The 22,105-nt window shown below is 40.2% G+C and overlaps 1 protein-coding gene across 1 annotated transcript; it reads right to left on the reverse strand.

Annotated features, from left to right (window-relative positions):
- Positions 1-20,624: 20,624 nt before the first annotated feature.
- Positions 20,625-21,717, reverse strand: LOC138977844 (protein DR_1172-like). The gene is made up of 3 exons (XM_070350451.1): positions 21,659-21,717; positions 21,159-21,379; positions 20,625-21,067 (listed from the first exon to the last, which is right to left on the reverse strand). The coding sequence occupies exons 1-3, from the start codon at positions 21,715-21,717 to the stop codon at positions 20,625-20,627; spliced, it is 723 nt and encodes a 240-aa protein (XP_070206552.1).
- Positions 21,718-22,105: the final 388 nt, after the last annotated feature.

A 22,105-nucleotide genomic window follows, 5' to 3' on the forward strand; every position in this document is an offset into this window, starting at 1 on the left:
GCCCAGCTGTAAAAATCCGAGATCCACTGTGGACGATAAAAAGCGCTGTAAAATAATCCCGTAGTCTCCTACAATCTCGTGCGACCGCGAGCACTGTTTTTCCTTTTTTACGATCGCCATTTATTGTGATTGATATGAGAATGTGGTGGCTATCGGACGATGCCCTGTTGAGAAAGAGTCGTGTTCGTGTGGTGGCGTTGCGATTGTCCTGAGAAAATCAAAAACAAGAAAGGTTCGTTTACGGAATGTTTACTTGTAGCCTAAACGAAACATAAACGATAACTTGGACTTGAGGGGCTTAAACTTGGACAAATAAGATGTTGTTTGTTTGCTTAACGCCCAGCCGACCACGAAGGGCCATATCAGGGCGGTGCTGCTTTGACATATAACGTGCGCCACACACAAGACAGAAGTCGCAGCACAGGCTTCATGTCTCACCCAATCACATTATTCTGACACCGGACCAACCAGTCCTAGCACTAACCCCATAATGCCAGACGCCAGGCGGAGCAGCCACTAGATTGCCAATTTTAAAGTCTTAGGTATGACCCGGCCGGGGTTCGAACCCACGACCTCCCGATCACGGGGCGGACGCCTTACCACTAGGCCAACCGTGCCGGTGGAAAAATAAGATACACAACAGACGGGACCGCAACAGACCATTATAGAGTGATGATAAATGGTACAGTAATTTATTTGAGAAACTTACTTTTTGAACATTAACAGATAAGTTACAATGCAATTCATCATAGCTGCATCACTGTTCATTTTACATAACTTCTGTTTGTTAAGTTTAAAGACCGATTCTTGATACCTTTTATTTGGATACGCCGTTAATTTGAATGATTTTAAAAGATCGAGAACATATCTGCTATTTGGTCTCGTATGTCCCCCAGGGTTCTGCACACAAGCAACATCAATAGCCAACCAAACAACCATGGTATGGGTATGAATGAAGTATCAGTGCACAGCCATTGTTTATTCGCTGTTGTCACCGTCTCAGTTCTTGTGTAAGTAGCTAGGGTAGAGTGGAATCAGGCTGCCTGAAGACTGTGGTGAAAACGTCTCTGTTGTGTTGTGTAGATAAGGACTTGTGAGAGGCTCTGCACATACCTGCTTTAGAGAGCGTTTTGTTGTGTAGATAAGGACTTGTGAGATTAGGCTCTGCACATACCTGCTTTAGAGAGCGTTTTGTTGTGTAGATAAGGACTTGTGAGATTAGGCTCTGCAAATACCTGCTTTTGAGAGCGTTTTGTTGTGTAGATAAGGAAATGTGAGATTAGGCTCTGCAAATACCTGCTTTAGAGAGCGTTTTGTTGTGTAGATAAGGACTTGTGAGATTAGGCTCTGCAAATACCTGCTTTAGATAGGGTTTTGTTGTGTAGATAAGGACTTGTGAGATTAGGCTCTGCAAATACCTGCTTTAGAGAGCGTTTTGTTGTGTAGATAAGGACTTGTGAGATTAGGCTCTGCAAATACCTGCTTTAGAGAGCGTGTTGTTGTGTAGATAAGGACTTGTGAGATTAGGCTCTGCAAATACCTGCTTTAGAGAGCGTGTTGTTGTGTAGATAAGGACTTGTGAGATTAGGCTCTGCAAATACCTGCTTTAGAGAGCGTGTTGTTGTCTTATCATTCTGTGTTCGTTGCTATCAACATCCGTGTTGTTTGGTGTGGGTCTAAGGATGTAAACGATCAACTCGTGGGAGCGTAACCATTTGGCTTGAGTACAGTCATGCTCTAATCGTTGTTCCCAAGGTCTCGGTTGGTTTGTACAAATCTAATCTTCTCCGCGTCAGTCATCGCCTAGATGATAGTCATTGTGCTAAGTTGGGACGAATAAGTTCATTTACGTCTTAGCCACTGGCTTCCCGGGACAGCAATGAATGTCCATGAGCGACCTGATTACCACCCATCCCTGATTAGAGGACGTTAATCAAGAATGCCTCATTTCTCCAGGCGTACCATGCCTCCTGAGGGTGCTCAGGTCAGCGTTGATAGAAACAGTCGTCATAGTGGTTGTGGCATTTGGTGGAGAAAATGATGATGGTGGTGGTGGTGTTGGAGGTGGCGGTGGTATAGTAGTAGTAATAATAGCAGTGGCATCGGTCATGTCGGCGGTGGTGGTAGTACTTGTTGTTCGAGCGATCACAGCGTACACAGCAAATAATTAGATGTGGTAATTATCTCATGCTATGTCCGATCGATCTGATACCCTTTTCTGTCGAAAGTATGCACATCGGAGCCACGATTCGCTGCCGATGAACTGCAATTATTGCTGAGCACTAGTTTTTCAAAATCGTATACGCATCGCCGCTAATTGTTCGCAGTGATCGCCTTGATCACCCGTCTTCACTGGTCGGTGACATGTCCTTGTTTTCCTCACTGTCATGGGTGCAATTCTTTCACAGCGCATCATTAAAAACCCTGACAGGGTTATTTCCGATAAAAAAAAATCCATTGGTCTGTATTAATCCACGCTTCAGATCGGTTTTGAATTACAGCCTTTTCTTTCTATAAAAGTATTATTCTTTGTATGTTTTTTAATACATGTATGTGTAAAAACAAAACAGCGAAGAAATATGAAAAAGTGCCCGGCAAAGAAAAATACGTACCATCAATCTCTTCTTCTTCAGCGTTCCACAATTGTCTGGTGACGTGTGAGCTCGTTTGCCCATTTGGGTTCCCCACACTATACTCTGAGAGCATAGTCAGCTTCACTCCGCTTTCGTTGAGTAGGCATGCTGGGTATTTTCGTGTTTTCATAACCCACCGAACTCTGACATGGATTACAGGATCTTTTCCGTGCGCACTAGTCTTGGTCTTGTGCTTGCGTGTACACACGGAAGGGGTTAAGTCACTAGCAGGTTTGTACATAAGTTGACCTGGGAAATCGGAAAAATCTCCACTCTTAACCCACCAGGCGGCAGCGACCGGGATTCGAACTCACGACCTCCCGATTAGGAGGCCGACGTCTTATCACCACGCGCCCGTCAACAACAAAAAAAGAGGAAAAAAGAGAAGCAACCGGTTGCAGAAAAAACCCTTCAGAATTAGAAGTACACCACATGACAGATTGCAGTGGAAAATGCTGTATAACTATGCCGCACATTGCTCCGTGTAAACGACGTGTAAAACCACCCAAGGGAGTTAACAAAAAATGATCGCTTTTGAATTCAGATACTGTCTGCGCAAGTTTAGACAATGGGATATTCATGACCACAATTATGTTCTCTTCAATGTGTTGCGTTTCACTGATATAATGTGACAAAGGGCTTCGCCAAAAAGGGAAAATAGTTGAAGGTCATACGTGATAGTTTTAGGAAAAGGGTCCAAAGTCGCACAACATACTGTCAAGTTACTTGGTGAAAAACGTCGGCAGGTGAAGAGTCATTGATTTAAAACAAAAATGTTGAGCTTCTTGGACTCGGTAGGGCTAACTGTATATATGTTACAGTTAATCTGTGAAACCAGGGAATACGTGTATTAACTAGGTAATACATGAATTAACTGACGGAAAAAAACAGTTAATTCATGTATTACCTAAAATAGTTTCACAGATTAACTGTAACATATATACATACCAAATGGCTTGTGAAATTACTAACACGGAACATGTTATTATGCTTTACTATCACTGTGCACTGTTTCTGTAACTTCCTTCTTTTCTGAGTAAAATTCAATTAAATCTGAATTCTAGGCCCCAACAGCAGTTTGACATTTCCTGCTATATCTGTAATGGAAATAGTTCTTTTGTTGAAAAATTGCAATGTCTCCTTTTGTTTCCACTCAAAGGTATTCTCTTCTTCTTCTTCTTCTTGCGTTCGCCGTCACACCATCAGGTTAGTCTGCAAGACGAATGAAATCGTGGCTTCCAGGTCTTGTCTGCTCACATAGAGTTTGGTGCGGAGAGGGAAAAAGGTATTCTCGATTGGTAAAGAAACCCAAACTCACAAGGGAGTTTGTCTGGACAATCTTTTTTCCAATATTATATTTTGATTCGATAGATGGAAATTCCAGTCGCATATTTCGAAATAAATACACAAATACATTAATCTAATGTAGAATGTAGAAGTACGGGAATTAATTTGAAATGGTCTTTCACGAGTGAACAAACAAACGAGCCGTCGTTTGATCAAACATAGATATAAACGGACGAGTCAAATCCACACATGCACAAACACTCGAATGGGAGGGAAATCCAAGCAAAGAAGTAAGCACAAAAACAAGCAAGCAGGTATAAATAATAGTAAGATACAAGCTAAGATAAGATAAGATAAGATAAGATAAGATAAAAACCCTGCTATGTACCATCCTGAACTCAGGTCAAAAATGAGTTACTTCCCTTCGGGTCTCATTCTATCCCTGCCAGGATGCCTTGGTTTTTTTCTGTGGGTAAGAAATCGATTTTTTTTTATATACATATTTAGATATGTTTACATTTAGTCAAGTTTTGACTAAATGTTTTAACATAGAGGGGGAATCGAGACGAGGGTCGTGGTGTAAGTGTGTGTGTGTGTGTGTGTGTCTGTGTGTGTGTGTGTGTGTGTGTGTGTGTGTGTGTGTGTGTGTGTGTGTGTGTGTGTGTGTAGAGCGATTCAGAGTAAACTACTGGACCGATCTTTATGACATTTTTCATGAGAGTTCCTGGGTATGATATCCTCAGACATTTTTTTCTTCTGTTTTTCGATAAATGTCTTTGATGACGTCATATCCGGCATTTTGTAAAAATTGAGGCGGCACTGTCACACCCTCATTTTTCAATAAAAGTGTGTGTGTGTGTGTGTGTGTCTGTGCGTGTGTGTGTGTAGAGCGATTCAGAGTAAACTACTGGATCGTGTGTGTGTGTGCGTGTGAGTGTGTGTGTGTGTGTGTGTGTGTGTGTGTGTGTGTGTCTGTGTGTGTCTGTGTGTGTGTGTGTGTAGAGCGATTCAGAGTAAACTACTGGATCGTGTGTGTGTGTGTGTGTGTGTGTGTGTGTGTGTGTGTGTGTGTGTGTGTGTGTGTGTGTGTCTGTTGTGTGTGTAGAGCGATTTAGAGTAAACTACTGGACCGATCTTTATGAAATGTTACATGAGAGTTCCTGGGTATGATATCCCCAGACGTTTATTTTTATTTTGTGTGTGTGTGTGTGTTTGTGTGTGTGTGTGTGTGTGTGTGTGTGTGTGTGTGTGTGTGTCTGGGCGTGTGTGTGTGTAGAGCGATTCAGAGTAAACTACTGGATCGTGTGTGTGTGTGTGTGTGTGTGTGTGTGTGTGTGTGTGTGTGTGTGTGTGTTGTGTGTGTAGAGCGATTCAGAGTAAACTACTGGGCCGATCTTTATGAAATTTTACATGAGAGTTCCTGGGTATGATATCCCCAGATATTTTTTCATTTTTTGGATAAATATCTTTGATGACGTCATATCCGGCTTTTTGTAAAAGTTGAGGGGGCACTGTTCACACCCTCATTTTTCAATCAAATTGATTGAAATTTTGGCCAAGCAATCTTTGACAAAGGCCGGTTTTGGGTATTGCATTTCAGCTTGGAGGCTTAGACAGTAATTAATGACTTTGGTCATTAAAAATCTGAAAATTGTAATTAAAATTATTTTTTTCTAAAACGATCCAAATGTACATTCATCTTATTTTTCATCATTTTCTGATTCCAAAAACATATAAATATGTTATATTTGGATTAAAAACAAGCTCTGAAAATTAAAAATATAAAAATTATGAATAAAATAAAATGTCCGAAATCGTTTCAAAAACAATTGCATCTTATTCCTTGTCAGTTCCTGTTTCAAAAAAACAATAGATATGATATGTTTGGATTAAAAACACGCTCCGAAAGTTAAAACGAAAAGAGGTACAGAAAAGCGTGCTATGCAGCACAGCGCAACCACTACTGCGCTAAACAGGCTCGTTAATTTTACTGCCTTTTGCACGAGTGGCGGACTACGGTCATTGTGAAAAAATGCAGTGCGTTCAGTTTCTTTCTGTGAGTTCGACAGGTTGACTAAATGTAATAATTTCGCCTTACGCGACTTGTTGTAAGCAAATTCGCGATCGTCGATAATGATTTTTCATGGTGTTGTGTAATTTTTAAATTACAAAGGAATTGATATGTAAGAGAGTTTCAAGCGAGCTATCTTTCGCGGATGTATTTACTGTGCAAACAACTCTAAAGTGTCACGTGATAATCAACTTTGGCTTCGGCGCGCGCCGGAGGAGACGATTTTTTCTGTAACCAGTTGAGAGTGATGCAACCATATATCACGGTCTCCTTCCGACAGCGCGCAGTCTCAAAATTTCGACTTGTTTTGACCTTAGAACGATGTCTTTAACTGTGAAGAACAGAACGGAGATCACTGTCGAAGTCGGCCAATCTGCAATCATTTTCGTATCGCGAACACTGATCTCAAATTTAGATCAGTGCTCGCGAAAAACATATGGGAGATAACTCTGTATTTTTGTTATGATAGATTCGCGCAATAATTCAGCATGCTGTCAGAGAGAAACTGGCAATAGCCGTGGACCGATGATTATCAGAATGGCTATGTACATGCAGTGATTTGAAGATAGAAGAAAAAAAACAATTGCCGCGCGCTTTTTGTTAGCTTCCACAATATCCGCATCAAAACTAAAAGAAGCTGATTTTGTGAATTTGTGATACTAACAAAGGCCGTCCACTCCGTAATCGACAAATCGTTCAGTAAAATGCTGACAGAATGTTAAAAAGAGAGGAAAGAAAAGATGGGAGAAAACAAAATCAGAATGCAAGAGATATAAAGACATATGCCTTCATAGAGCATTCTAACCATCTGTGGAAATACGAATAATTACGCAACGCAAATAAAGTCATCGTGCAAACTGATTTCGAGTATTGCTTTTTAAGTTGTAAATAACCTTTTCATTGCGCAGGTTTGAACAGAAGTGCTTTTAAAACTAATCTTTGTTTTGTCACTTTCAAAGAAGTGATATATTTCCTGCTGCTTCTTTCCATTCATTGAAACTGCTACTGCTAAGTTTTTACATCTTTCATTCGTACCAAAGATCGCATCAATTATTTTTCTTGTACATTAAACTGCTAACCCAGCAGGTTTTTCGTGAAAATAGATAAATCATTATGTCAGCTGTCCATCTTGTGCTAATGTTTTTTTTTGTTAATGGCGACGAACCAACATCTCTCTTAAATCAACAGGTCTGCAGATATGTTTTAGTCAACAATCTTGTCAGGAGCATCATTCTGTCGACATTTTGGAAACGATTGAAAACGTCAGCTTCCGACAATGACGAATGTTCTGCTGATATACGTAGTATGTGCAACTGGTTTTTAAACATCAAACCCTTTGCTGTCTGGAGCAGGCTGTAAGCGCATGATAGCAGCAACGGCAATACTGTGTATTCTCTGTTTTTACATTTAGTCAAGTTATGACTAAATGTTTTAACATCGAGGGGGGAATCGAGACGAGGGTCGTGGTGTATGTGTGTCTGTGCGTGTGTGTGTGTGTGTGTGTGTGTGTAGAGCGATTCAGACTAAACTACTGGACCGATCTTTATGAAATTTGACATGAGAGTTCCTGGGTATGAAATCCCCGAATGTTTTTTTTCATTTTTTTGATAAATGTCTTTGATGACGTCATATCCGGCTTTTCGTGAAAGTTGAGGCGGCACTGTCACGCCCTCATTTTTCAACCAAATTGATTGAAATTTTGGTCAAGCAATTTTCGACGAAGCCCGGACTTCGGTATTGCATTTCAGCTTAGTGGCTTAAAAATTAATTTATGACTTTGGTCATTAAAAATCTGAAAATTGTAAAAAAAAATAAAAATTTATAAAACGATCCAAATTTACGTTCATCTTATTCTCCATCATTTTCTGATTCCAAAAACATATAAATATGTTATATTTGGATTAAAAACAAGCTCTGAAAATTAAATATATAAAAATTATTATCAAAATTAAATTTTTGAAATCAATTTAAAAACACTTTCATCTTATTCCTTGTCGGTTCCTGATTCCAAAAACATATAGATATGATATGTTTGGATTAAAAACACGCTCAGAAAGTTAAAACAAAGAGAGGTACAGAAAAGCGTGCTATCCTTCTTAGCGCAACTACTACCCCGCTCTTCTTGTCAATTTCACTGCCTTTGCCATGAGCGGTGGACTGACGATGCTACGAGTATACGGTCTTGCTGAAAAATGGCATTGCGTTCAGTTTCATTCTGTGAGTTCGACAGCTACTTGACTAAATGTTGTATTTTCGCCTTACGGGACTTGTTTTATCATTTTTGCAGAGTATTTTTGTTGTTGTTTAACTACCCTAGAAGAGGTTCTTTCTCTCCTGAGCGGTTTGAGTGTTAATAGAATAGAATAGCATAGAATAGAATGGAATAGAATAGAATAGAATAAATTTTTTTTTGTTTTGTTTGCTTAACGCCCAGCCGACCACGAAGGGCCATATCAGGGCGGTGCTGCTTTGACATATAACGTGCGCCACACACAAGACAGAAGTCGCAGCACAGGCTTCATGTCTCACCCAGTCACATTATTCTGACACCGGACCAACCAGTCCTAGCACTAACCCCATAATGCCAGATGCCAGGCGGAGCAGCCACTAGATTGCCAATTTTAAAGTCTTAGGTATGACCGGGCCGGGGTTCGAACCCACGACCTCCCGATCACGGGGCGGACGCCTTACCACTAGGCCAACCGTGCCGGTATAGAATTAAATAAAATTGACATGAAACGAAAATGTTTATAAGACACATACAATTTTTTTTTCCTTTTTAGAAAACAGTTGTTCACAAATTGTGTGTGTGTGTGTGTGTGTGTGTGTGTGTGTGTGTGTGTGTGTGTGTGTATCTTTGTGTGTGTGTGTGTGTGTGTGTGTGAGTGTGTGTGTGTGTGTGTCTTTGTGTGTGTGAGTGTGTGTATCTTTGTGTGTGTGTGTGTGTGTGTGAGTGTGTGTGTGTGTGTGTGTGTGTGTGTGTGTGTGTGTGTGTGTGTGTGTGTGTGTTTGTGTGTGTGTCTGTGTTAGCGCGTGCGTTCGCGTTTGTGCGTGTGTACAAGTGTGCATGCGTACATGCGTGCTAGCATGTATATGTGTATGAACTTTTCGCAAACCGTGAGGCATATTCAACTAAAAGAAAACAAGTTGAGTGTGTGCTCTTTAAGACACGTAAATATGACAAACTTTAACATTATTGTTCTTCTTCTTCCGCTGCTTTTTTCTTCTTTTTACATTTAGTCAAGTTTTGATTTTTCCTTTGTAAAGAATATCTAGAAGGCTTTTTCCATGCCTAATTCATCACACTTGAGCAAGCGATGCATTTTGCTCACATCAATTTCTCCTCCGATGACTTTCTCTTATCATGTTTTCCAGTTGGCTTTCAAAAACCGATCGAGAATTCAGCCAGTTATCTGTTTGATAAAATGCCAATCATGAAAATGCAGCATCGCGGTTTTTATTATAAAATATAATTATTTATGTGAGGGTTTTTTCTGAGATTGCATGCTGCTATAATTACGGCAAATGTTATCATTGACGTTTTCCTTCTTTTAATAAGCCCCTAAAGAAAACTCCGCTTAGCAAAGCGTTCATATATAGAAATGAATCTATTTATTTGAAGAAATTTAACTTCTTTGACAGAACTAGGAAAAGGGAAAAAAATGTTCGGCGTTTGTTGTTGTTGTTGTGAGCGTGTGTGTGTGTGTGTGTGTGTGTGTGTGTGTGTGTGTGTGTGTGTGTGTGTATGTGTGTGTATGTGTGTGTGTGTGTGTGTAAGTGTATGTAAGTGTGTGTGTGTGTGTGTGTGTGTGTGTGTGTGTGTGTGTGTGTCAGCGTGTATAGAAATACAATAATTATGCAGACAAAGGAGCGTATACTCATGATAGCTTGTTTGCAAAGCATTTACCAATTACATAAAAATGATGAGGGGGGGGGGGGGGGGGAGGATTGTGAAGTGAGTACATTTTTTCAAAAGTAAAAAAAAAAGTTTCAGGACGAAAGAAGATTTGTTTGCGCATACACGCAGAAAAAGGCTAAAGTTATATGTGTCATTTCCACTTTTGAAAAGGGGCAATCACAGTGGCAATTTTATATTGCTACATGTTTGTCCCCCGTTCTCAGATTTTTCTTCTTCTTACAAAAGAAGCGGCTGTGGTTTGTTGGCCTCTTCCGATTTTCCCCTGCATGCATTTCTCTGGAGAAGCAACTTCCGGCGTCGCATGCGCAAGCAAGCGTTGAAAACGAACAGTGATTGTAAAAAGATTTATTGCTTTTCCAAAGGACAAGAGGGAAAAAAACAACTTGAGTGCAATTTTCGCTGTTCAAATTGATTTTGGCACACATTTCATGCTTTGGTCTAGGTTGTCAAGTCGAAAACCAATAACCGATAAATTTGCTGTTTCTTTCTTAGTGCAAATTTCATCATTCACAGCGAGAAAGGATAAGCCAAACTCTCGAATCCATTTTTCGCTCCAGTTTTTACTCATCTTTTTGTGTTTAAGGAAATCAGGTCATTTTTTATCCTTATTTTTAAAACAGGGAAAAGAGGCGTAGCGTGTGAGAGAGAGAGAGAGAGAGAGAGAGAGAGAGAGAGAGAGAGAGAGAGAGAGAGAGAGAGAAGGAGAGAGAGAGAGAGAGAGAGAGAGAGAGAGAGAGAGAGAGAGAGAGAGAGAGAATTGAATTGAATTGAATTGAAATTTATTTTACGAGGGTGACAGAATGAGCAATGTATACATGCTTCTTTTCATCCGGCCCTCGCCCATTGAGGGGTAACAAACAAGAAGAAATAAAAGATAAGTTTAACAATAGTACAAATGACATATTTACCATAATTAACATGTCAAGCAACCAATAAGGCATTTTAAGATGCATTAGGATTCTTTAGCAATGCTTGAAAATTATATATAACAGGGAAATATGTGTTTGTATAAAAAAAATCCTTCATGAATTATATATAATCATGTTTTTCAATATAATCAGAGAGTACAGTTATATTTTGCCAGCTGCTTGATAATAGTTTTTATAAGTTTTGTAAAAGAAACAGCATGTAATATTCCTTGAATGATGTTTCATGAATTCGTAATTTAATTATATTTGGAATGGCGTTCCACATAATTGCTCCAGAATATGATAGACTCGACTTGTACAGGTCAATTCTTGGAGTTGGTGTAATTAATTTGTTACATTTTCTATAATGATTTATTTTGAAATTTGAGGCAATGAGTGTAGGTGCATTCCCTGACATAATTCTATGCATCATCACACCTTTGTTATATGCAAATCTATCTTTGATAGGAAGAATTTGCAATCGTTTATAATCAGTCATGGAAAGAGATGTATTTTTTTAAATAATTAATTTAACAGCTCTTCTATGTAAACTGCCCAAGTGTTTCAAAGTATTTGCACTTGCAGAGTCCCACACTGTGGACGCATAGTCAATAGCTGACTGAATATGTGCCTGAAAAAACAGTTTTCTTGTGCGAAGGTCTAGAAAGTGTTTGATTTTTGATAACTGAAATATTTTTTTGGATGTGTTTTTACAAAGTGTATCTACATGTTTTGACCAAGACAGGTTATTGTCAATAGTTATTCCCAAGACTTTATGGCTATCAACTTCGGTAACATCTTGATTTTGTATTAGCAATGTCGGAAATTTAGATGTTAGATTTTGTCTTTTTTGCCTCGTGGTAAGTAGCATGCATTTAGTTTTATTTGGATTCAGTGACATATGGTTTAGTTCTGACCATTCAAGTAATCGTTCAATGTTTTCTTGGAGGATATTTGCTAGTTTAATAAGATCTTGGTGACTAGAATGAATTGTAGTATCATCTGCAAATAGTTCACACATGCATTTTACAAATAGAGGTAGGTCGTTTATATATATAGAAAATAGTAATGGACCAAGAATAGAACCTTGTGGTACTCCAAATCTTACTGTTTGCTTACAAGAGTATGATTGTTTCAGATAAGTACTTTGCTGTCTGTCTGACAGGAAAGATGTTAAAATGTTTATGGAATCTGTTGCAATTCCATAAATCTCAAGCTTTTTGATAAGGAGTTTATTGTCAATTAGGTCAAAAGCTTTAGCAAAGTCAACAAATAGAGCAGCACAGAACTGATTATTATTAATGTTTGTCAGCCATTGGTCTACTAAACTAATAAGCGCTGTTTGACATGAGTGTTTTTGCCTAAAACCTGATTGATTATCATGGATCAATTTATTGTTCTCAAAGTGAGAAAGGATGTGTTTATTGATATGTTTTTCAAGAGGCTTTGAAAGGATTGATAGAATTGATATTGGTCTATAATTTGAAGGATTTGTAGTATCTCCTGATATAAAGAGAGGAATCACTTTAGCCTGTTTGAATTGTTTAGGAAAATAGCTTTTGTCAAAACAAAGGTTATAGATAAATGTCAATGTATCTGTGATAACTGGAGCTGCCATTTTTATAATTTTTGCATCCAGACCATCTATGTCACGTGTTCCTATTTGTTTTAGATGCTGAAGATGAGAGTAAACATCCAGTATAGTCATTGGTGGCAGTGTATGCTGAAAATGTATCTGTTTTGAATTGCAGTATTCCTTTAAATGTTCTAAATTATTTGACTGTGTCCGATCACAAGAAATTACTTTATCAGCAATTTTTGAGAAATGGTCATTGAGTGTATCTGCAGAAATGTCAATTATTTGTGAAGATTTTGTTGAAGTCTCTTTGTTTGTGAGTTGGTTAATTGCTTTCCAAATAGATTTTGAATCTTGTTTAGATGTAATGAGATGTTGAAAATATTGTTGTTTACTTTTTCGTTTCAAGGAATTTACTTTATTTCTTTGTTGTGTGTACTCTTCGTGGGTACCATGTTGTTTTAAGAAGTCACGTTAATTTGCAGCATTTTCTATGTCTTGGTCGATCCATTTAGGTTTTTCTGTCTGCTTTACTCGATGTGTTTTCAGTGGTGCATGTTTATTGTAAATGATAATGAAAATAGATGTCCAAAACTCTAAAGCTTCGTCAGGATTTGTAAAATTGTAAGTATTTGAAAGTGGGCTATTTTTGAGATCAGAAAGAAATGCACTTTCACTGAAATGAGAGAATGAACGATATGTAATAGTTTTGTGACCAACCCTTGGAATTTTAACCCCTTTACGAGACCAAGTGATACAAATGGGAAAGTGGTCACTGACAGAAAAAAAGGGTACACATGTTTCTTTGATATGACGTTTTTCAGAAACATAAATATGATCAATGAGTGTTTTAGAATTGGGAGTAACTCTTGTTGGATTTTGGATTATTTGATGTATATTTAATAGATTAATAGTGTCCAACCAAGTTTTATTTTGTTTCAGAAGATCAATATTAAAATCTCCTAGAAGAATTATTTTTTTTGATTCATTTGAAACTGTATCAATCATATCCATGAATTCATCATACCAGTGAACCTTTTCTGCTGGATTTCGGTAGCAAAAACCAACAATGATTGGTGCTGATCTTTTTAATCCTATTTCTAACCAAATGCATTCAACACCAGGTGTTTCAAGATGTTGAAGACGCTTGTAAATTATTGATTCGTTAATATAAACTAACAAGCCAGTTTCTAAGTGTTTTGTAGAATCTCTTCGTAATGTATTATAACCTGAAATGGAAATATCTGAATCAGGTATGATGTTAGATAGTCGAGATTCCGTAAAGCCAAAAATATGAAAGTTGTTACCGTTGTTTGAAAGTAAAGATAATATGTCTGTTATTTTGTTATATGCATGGTTAATGTTTAAATGGCCGATATGGAGTCCTTCTTTGAGAAGCCAATGATTTTGACAATTATTATTTGAAGATGCCATAAGATTAGTTTAGAAACCTAACAAAAATTTACGATGACGGAATATGGAGGAAGCTGAAATGTGTACAAATGAAATATAAACAATTATAGTTCATAAACACAATTCTAGATACAATATAACAGATTAATTAATGTTGTAGTATAAACAACAATGTCACAATATGCAATAGCTTTGAGTTGGTGATGAAGTCCTTTTTCTTCTCTCAAAGAATTGCAATCACTGAATTTTAGTTAAGTTAACAATGTCACAATATGCAATAGCTTTGGGTTGATGATGAAGTCCTTTTTCTTCTCTCAAAGAATTGCAATCACTGAATTTTAGTTAAGTTAACAATGTCACAATATGAAATAGCTTTGAGTTGATGATGAAGTCCTTTTTCTTCTCTCAAAGAATTGCAATCACTGAATTTTAGATTAGTTAACAATTTCACAATATGAAATAGCTTTAAGTGGTGATGAAGTCCTTTTTCTTCTCTCAAAGAATTTCAGTCACTGAATTATAGTTAAGTTATATGTCGATAATACAAAAATCCGTCAGAAGATTGGCCGTGAGCAACAAATATTCAAACTAGAGTTTCAAACACATGTTGACCTTGTTGCATGCTGATGTAGGGATAGTACATAGGTTTTTGCCCAAGAAAGAGAGAGAGAGAGAGAGAGAGAGAGAGAGAGAGAGAGAGAGAGAGAGAGAGAGAGAGAGAGAGAGAGAGAGAGAGAGAGAGAGAGAGGGGGAGAGAGAGGGGGAGAATGAAAAAAGAAATACATTAGCGAAACTATTTTTTGTTTAAACAGGTAACAAAGGTAATCGTCATAACAAAACTTGAGAGTTTTTTTTCTTCTTTTGGGAGATAATATTAACATATGACTTTGTCCGTTGCTGTATGCTATGTTACACATTATCGTTCTTTCCGGCAAAAGGCTAAACAACAGCTCGAAAGAGACAGAAGTAAAAGTGTAGAAAAGAAGGATAGAAACAGAGATCAGAACGCAACAGAGAAATCTCAAAGGACTTGAAATCGATGAGGAAAAGACGGGCGCAGTGGCGGGGATATAGCTCAGTTGGTAGCGCGCTGGATTTGTATTCAGTTGGCCGCTGTCAGCGCGAGTTCGATCCCAGGTTCGGCGGAAATTTATTTCACAGAGTCAACTTTGTGTGCAGACTCTCTTCGGTGTCCGAACCACCCCCCGTGTACACTACATTTGGTGTGCACGTTAAAGATCCCACGATTGACAAAAGGGTCTTTCCTGGCAAAATTGCTTAGGCACAGTTAATAATTGTCTACCATACCCGTGTGACTTGGAATAAGGCCGTGAAAGGTAAATATGCGCCGACATGGCTGCAATCTACTGGCCGTATAAAATTTCATCTCACACGGCATCACTGCAGAGCGCCTAGAACTGTACCCACGGAATATGCGCGATATAAGACTCATTGATTGATAAGACGTCGGCCTCCTAATCGGGAGGTCGGGAGGCCGTGAGTTCGAATCCCGGTCGCTGCCGCCTGATGGGTTAAGAGTGGAGATTTTTTCGATCTCCCAGGTCAACTTATGTACAGACCTGCTAGTGACTTAACCCCCTTCGTGTGTACACGCAAGCACAAGACCAAGTGCGCACGGAAAATATCCTGTAATCCATGTCGGAGTTCGGTGGGTTATGGAAACACGAAAATGCCCAGCATGCCTACTCAACGAAAGCGGAGTAAAGCTGACTATGCTCTCAGAGTATAATAGTTTGGGGAACCCAAATGGGCAAACGAGCTCACACGTAACCAGACAATTCCGAAACGCTGAAGAAGAAGAAGAAGAAGAAGAAGATGAGGAAAACAAATGGGCAAACAGGCCAGCAGGTAGACACACCGACTGACAGAAAGGAAACGGACGGATCAACAACCAGAAAGACCGACCGACCGACACACATGCATGACATTCCACAAAGCAACTGACAACGTCTTTGTGACAGGGGGACGCAGTAGTCCCCCTTTGTCACAGTTGTCTTCCGGCCTGAGCTAATAGAGAAGTGTAGATAATAATGATAATCAGGATATTTATATGGCGCAAATCCTAGTACAGTTCCAAGTACCTAACAAAAACATACACAAATACATTATTCTGTACACTACATAAGCCTTTTATTATAACGTGTACGTGTATTTGTAACGTTATCAAATTTAGCTTTTACTTCACGCGTTTGCTTAGTTCTACACGCCGTGCTAGCAAACACAACGTGTAAAATGGATTCTGGAGACGTACGTATGCGTTAATTTGTCTCAATTTCAGCACAGAAAACTACAGTGTTACCCCCCCCATAATACCACTCCCTGAAATGCTAATAACGCTAGCTAAAAAACAACACACATTACAATCAATGGCTGCCGGTTAGAAACCCGTGCGTTTAAGAGAGCTGGTTGTGACAGGGTCTGACTGCTGATGTCTCCTGGTACGCTCTTGCAAACCTTTTAGTTCACATGGAATATATATATGTGTGTGTGTGTGTGTGTGTGTGTGTGTGTGTGTGTGTGTGTGTGTGTGTGTGTGTGTGTGTGTGTGTGTGTGTGTGTGTGTGTAGAGTTCTTGATTTAGCCTGAAATCACCCCTGTTTGACTGGCTTTGCCTCCAAGGGTAAATCGAGTGTGTTGTACACTTGGTTACATCTACACCATTCGTGTTGTACACTTGGTTACATCTACACCATTCGTGTTGTACACTTGGTTACATCTACACCATTCGTGTTGTACACTTGGTTACATCTACACCATTCGTGTTGTACACTTGGTTACATCTACACCATTCGTGTTGTACACTTGGTTACATCTACACCATTCGTGTTGTACACTTGGTTACATCTACACCATTCGTGTTGTACACTTGGTTACATCTACACCATTCGTGTTGTACACTTGGTTACATCTACACCATTCGTGTTGTACACTTGGTTACATCTACACCATTCGTGTTGTACACTTGGTTACATCTACACCATTCGTGTTGTACACTTGGTTACATCTACACCATTCGTGTTGTACACTTGGTTACATCTACACCATTCGTGTTGTACACTTGGTTACATCTACACCATTCGTGTTGTACACTTGGTTACATCTACACCATTCGTGTTGTACACTTGGTTACATCTACACCATTCGTGTTGTACAATTGGTTACATCTACACCATTCGTGTTGTACACTTGGTTACATCTACACCATTCGTGTTGTACACTTGGTTACATCTACACCATTCGTGTTGTACACTTGGTTACATCTACACCATTCGTTTTGGGATTTAACACCAGTCGATGGAGAACAGACATGTCCGATTAAAAACACACAGGTAATAACTTGACGAATTCCCGCGGACATCAAAACTTTCCGGACTAACCCCGAAGGAACTTTACTTTCAAAAGAAAAACCCAAAAACAGACGAACCTATTCCGAGGTTTTATCTTTAACTAATGTCCCATTTTGCGTTGACACCACTGTAGTAAAATCTCCATACTTGTGTCTATCGATCACTTTGCTATCTTCGCAACAAGGTAGCACACGGCTTGGAGCGCGTTTCGTCCCCACAACGGCCACATTCCGTGACTCTCTTTCCCTCCACCGGAACTAGTGTAGCACGCATCGCGGACCGGATGTGACGACAGGAAAATGGCTGCCCTCTTGCCCATTTAGCCGTGGTCACAAGCAGATTGGTGTAATTTGCGATAACGCATAGCGGTCATTCGTCACTGTCGAAGGAGAGAGAGAGAGAGAGAGAGAGAGAGAGAGAGAGAGAGAGAGAGAGAGAGAGAGAGAGAGAGAGAAATAGAGAGAGAGAGAAATAGAGAGAGAGAGAGAGAGAAATAGAGAGAGAGAGAGAGAGAGAGAGAGAGAGAGAGAGAGAGAGAGAGAGAGAGAGAGAGAGAGAGAGAGAGAGAGAGAGAGAGAGAGAGAGTGTAAACGTCAGTCAAGCTAAATGCATATTTTTCAGTTATAACACCATACATTCTACCAGCTGTTCCTGACATGATGTATGTCTAATGCAGGTGAGATGTAACAGCCAGCTATGATCATATCCTCATTAACCAACGTAAACGCTTCCATTTCTCCAATTATACATCTCTGCTATTTGCCAGATGTTCGTCATGTCAGTATCATTCACGTGAGAGGCAGTGGGCAGCTTTGGGTGTGCCCACATCAACGGTACTCAACGCTTTATACCTTCGTTCACTTAAAGAACGTTCATACATGTACATGTATTTGCCAACTGTTCATGGGAGGCATTAACACATAATAACCAACGAACCAACCAGTTTTTCATGAAATATGATTCAGGGATGTTCGGACGGATATGATCAGATGTGCTTGTAATGTCAACACTAAACGGATGGCTCATGCTGAGCAATGCACATGACAAAACAAAACACAGAAAACAAAAACCACAATCAACCAACCATACAAAACCACTACACCAATTACAATCTCTGAGTTTCCTAACATTTTGTCAGCAATTCGGTGCAGTCTATTGATGAGAAATATCCCCATTTGCAAAATTTAAAAGAACCACAAAAAATCGTCGTCTGGAACATACCTTTTTCATGCAACATACAATCCAAGATAATAACCATTTTCATTGTATTTCGTGTTAATAATTAAGGACCACGCGGGAAGCTGCTACGTGGCACAATACTTTCTGCCACAGTCGAATACACTTATCAAAAATCACTACGCGCATCGTCGCATGTTTTGAATGGAAAAGGAATTGTTTATTCAATAGCAGATTACCCCAAAATCCGAGAAGAAGAGAGAGAAATAATTATTTAACAAGGATGAAGGTTTAAGGCTGGGCCTTTTCTAACGATCTGTCATTGAAACCGAACAAACACGCAAAATGAAAATAAAAAAACACACCGAGCTCTACTGTTTAGCTGTGGTATCAAGCGGAAGGATGCTCTTATTCCTCACACAAGTCTCAACAGATCTGTTCAGTTGGTCGCCATGGAAAGGTGAAATACGTAGGGGGAAAATTCGTCGGGGATGCTTTTGGGTCGTCTTAATAGGCAGGTGGTCGTTAACGTGAGGTTGTTGCCAGGGTATGATCGACTGTATTTCTGTTTTGAATACTTTCAACAATCATCGTAAAATTGACCTGTCTTCTGAGTGGTGTATGCTGTTACAAAGTCGTTTCTGGTCGAAGCCGAACCGTCATTTTCAGAGTCTCATATAAATTACATACGTACTATTAGTATTTTTCGGTAAACCTTTCAGCTTTTTTGATTGAAGGTTTAAGTGTTTAAACGAAAAGGTGTTAGTACTGTGCGTAAAAGCCTGAAAAGGGTCCGTGGCCAGAAACTGATGGTTTACGGGAGGCAGAGTGGGCCTTTAACAACAATAACGATAACAATAACAAACTTTATTTCAGTTGCAATATCGTGGCATAATCGATACATAAAGGTTATTTATATTTTTGACTAAAATATGATTTTGTTTGCACAGATCTCGACAGTCATTATCATGGCGGTCTGGGAAGAACACTAGCTGTCTCGATCTGTGCAAACTGTCATATTGTGGCCAAAAATACAAATAAAATATATGTATCGATCGATTTTTGTTAGAATTCCTTTTATTGTTTTGGCGAAAATACAAATAACGTATACTAGCCTATGTTAGCAGATCCTTTCAATTGAATTGACACTTAAATCAATTTGTTCAATTGAATTGGCACAACATTCCCAAAATCTGCGAGAAGCACCACGTTGTTGTCACCTTGACTATATTTTTCCCATTTCAATTTACGATATATGTAATCTGCATCGTCTCGGTGTTTTGCGAACTTTTTGTATTTACAACTTGCAAATGACCGTCATGGCTAACAAAGATTAGCTGAGCGTGCATTAAGGCACCTCGCCATCAGGTATTTACGGAGTAGAGTGTTGGTGTTTATTGAGAATTAAACACGGCATATGTTAACTTGTCAAACAATAACAAAGGGAGATGGAAGCTTGCTGTATGTTATGTAATGTATATATTGTGTGTGATACGTGGAAATGTGATACTATGTATTTGCATGTATGATACAGGTACAAATGTGATAATTGTAGGCTTATACTAGTGATTACTGTGTGTGATACATGAAATGTGATATGAATGCTGTTTTTATATGTTATACTCTTACTTTCTCCCAAGCGCAAGACAAATTCTTCTATGAAAATTGAAGCCAATAAAATTTGAGTTGAGTTGAGTTGAGTTGAGAAATCCAGGTGCACGGAGCCCCTGGGGCTTTTAGTCATACCTCAGGCAGCTATCCGTTAGAAGAACTACCAAGTTTCATTGACTTGCACCCAAAGAGTCAAGAACTGCGATTTTTTTACGAATTAATTTTGTACTCGGACCCGGCTGGTCTTGACCTATCTTTGGATCTAAATTTAGATCAGGTAGATCACCACATCATGCACAAAAAGACACGTCACTAAGCAAGCTATGTCAGACGTCATCATGAGTTTGTGTAAAACAAAATGGAGGCCGGAATCACTCAGTTGAATCGAACTCCGACCAAACACCAACGTAATAACTAGGTTAATTTATGCACTCGCGTGAACAAGAAACTGTCGAGCTTCACGATGTCGTCGTTGGGTAATTTTCGGTTTGTTTTACTACCATATGAGGATTTTTGAACTGTAAATGCACCCAGCTGCAACAAAAACGCAAAACGAAGGCTGTGAGCTGCACTGTGCCTTTAACCTCTCAGTCTGCGCAGAAAGCATCCAGACTGTTGATTGTTTTTCCGTCCTTACACCTGTTCCTTGTCCCCTTGTGCTCTCACACCGCCCCGTCCTTGCACCAGTCCTGTTCCTTGTCCCCTTGTGCTCTCACACCGCGCGCCCCGTCCTTGCACCAGTCCTGTTCCTTGTCCCCTTGTGCTCTCACACCGCGCGCCCCGTCCTTGTACCAGTCCTGTTCCTTGTCCCCTTGTGCTCTCACACCGCGCGCCCTGTCCTTGCACCAGTCCTGTTCCTTGTCCCCTTGTGCTCTCACACCGCGCGCCCTGTCCTTGCACCCGTCCTGTTCCTTGTCCCCTTGTGCTCTCACACCGCGCGCCCCGTCCTTGCACCAGTCCTGTTCCTTGTCCCATTGTGCTCTCACACCGCGCGCCCCGTCCTTGCACCAGTCCTGTTCCTTGTCCCCTTGTGCTCTCACACCGCCCCGTCCTTGCACCAGTCCTGTTCCTTGTCCCCTTGTGCTCTCACACCGCGCGCCCCGTCCTTGCACCAGTCCTGTTCCTTGTCCCCTTGTGCTCTCACACCGCCCCGTCCTTGCACCAGTCCTGTTCCTTGTCCCATTGTGCTCTCACACCGCGCGCCCCGTCCTTGCACCAGTCCTGTTCCTTGTCCCCTTGTGCTCTCACACCGCGCGCCCCGTCCTTGCACCAGTCCTGTTCCTTGTCCCCTTGTGCTCTCACACCGCGCGCCCCGTCCTTGCATTCACTGCTCCATCCACATCTGAATTTCGTTCCGCTGCCAGACTTGTCGATTTTACAGACGCTCCAGGGGGTGATGTCGGGTCGCTGCGGTGGACTGCCCTCGGAAAATGACACTGCACTTCTGCTGAGTCACTTTGACGGTGTTCAGTAGTGGGTCTGTCCCGAGCTAACGGACGCAGCCCACTACCTACTATGCCCCCTACTAACGACATTGACTGTTAAGTCGCGGAGCCAGACTGAGTGAGCGTCCCCTCCAGAGAGCAGACCGCCACTACGTCCCTCCGTCGACCCCCCAGAACGTCACACGTTGAAGACTGGAAGCAGAACTACTATTCAGGGAAGGATCGAACAAGAACACTGAGACCAAGGTCACCATGACAGCTCCGTGAGATTGTGAATATTTGACCAGGTGAAGAAACGACCTTTTTCCATTTCAAAGACTGGCCGGTGTTGTGATGTGAGAGTACGGACTCTGTCACCTTTCGGACTCGATATTATACTCGAGACTGAAATGTTTCCTGGTCAAATTAAAGAAGTTAACTTATTTAAGGACAAAACGCATGCCAGTTTCTTGCATGTTAAGGAAACTGGTGGTGAAATGTAATAGATTTTACCCCAAATTCGCTTTCTTCGAAAACGTGTACCGAGTGGTTATGTCCCTTGAATGAGAAGGGACACATTTTAGGATGAATAAAAAAAAAAATTGTTTGGACAAATTTGACCACATGAATGTAAAGTAGTCTGTAATCTCACATCACTACACCGGGTCTGAGATGGTGACCCGAGTTGTTTTCACGGGATGGATTGTTCCTTTCATCTG

Source organism: Littorina saxatilis, linkage group LG10, assembly GCF_037325665.1.
Source record: "Littorina saxatilis isolate snail1 linkage group LG10, US_GU_Lsax_2.0, whole genome shotgun sequence".
In the NCBI taxonomy this organism is placed as follows: domain Eukaryota; kingdom Metazoa; phylum Mollusca; class Gastropoda; order Littorinimorpha; family Littorinidae; genus Littorina; species Littorina saxatilis.

Excerpts from the sequence above, each read along its gene's own strand:
- LOC138977844 (XM_070350451.1), bottom strand. The coding sequence starts at position 21,717 with ATGGAAAAAGGTCGTTTCTTCACCTGGTCAAATATTCACAATCTCACG. Across the intron at positions 21,380-21,658 it reads AATCTCACGGAGCTGTCATG|TCCACCGCAGCGACCCGACA; the intron begins GTGACCTTGGTC and ends TTCCGAGGGCAG. Across the intron at positions 21,068-21,158 it reads GTGCAAGGACGGGGCGCGCG|GACGGGGCGCGCGGTGTGAG; the intron begins GTGTGAGAGCAC and ends GACTGGTGCAAG.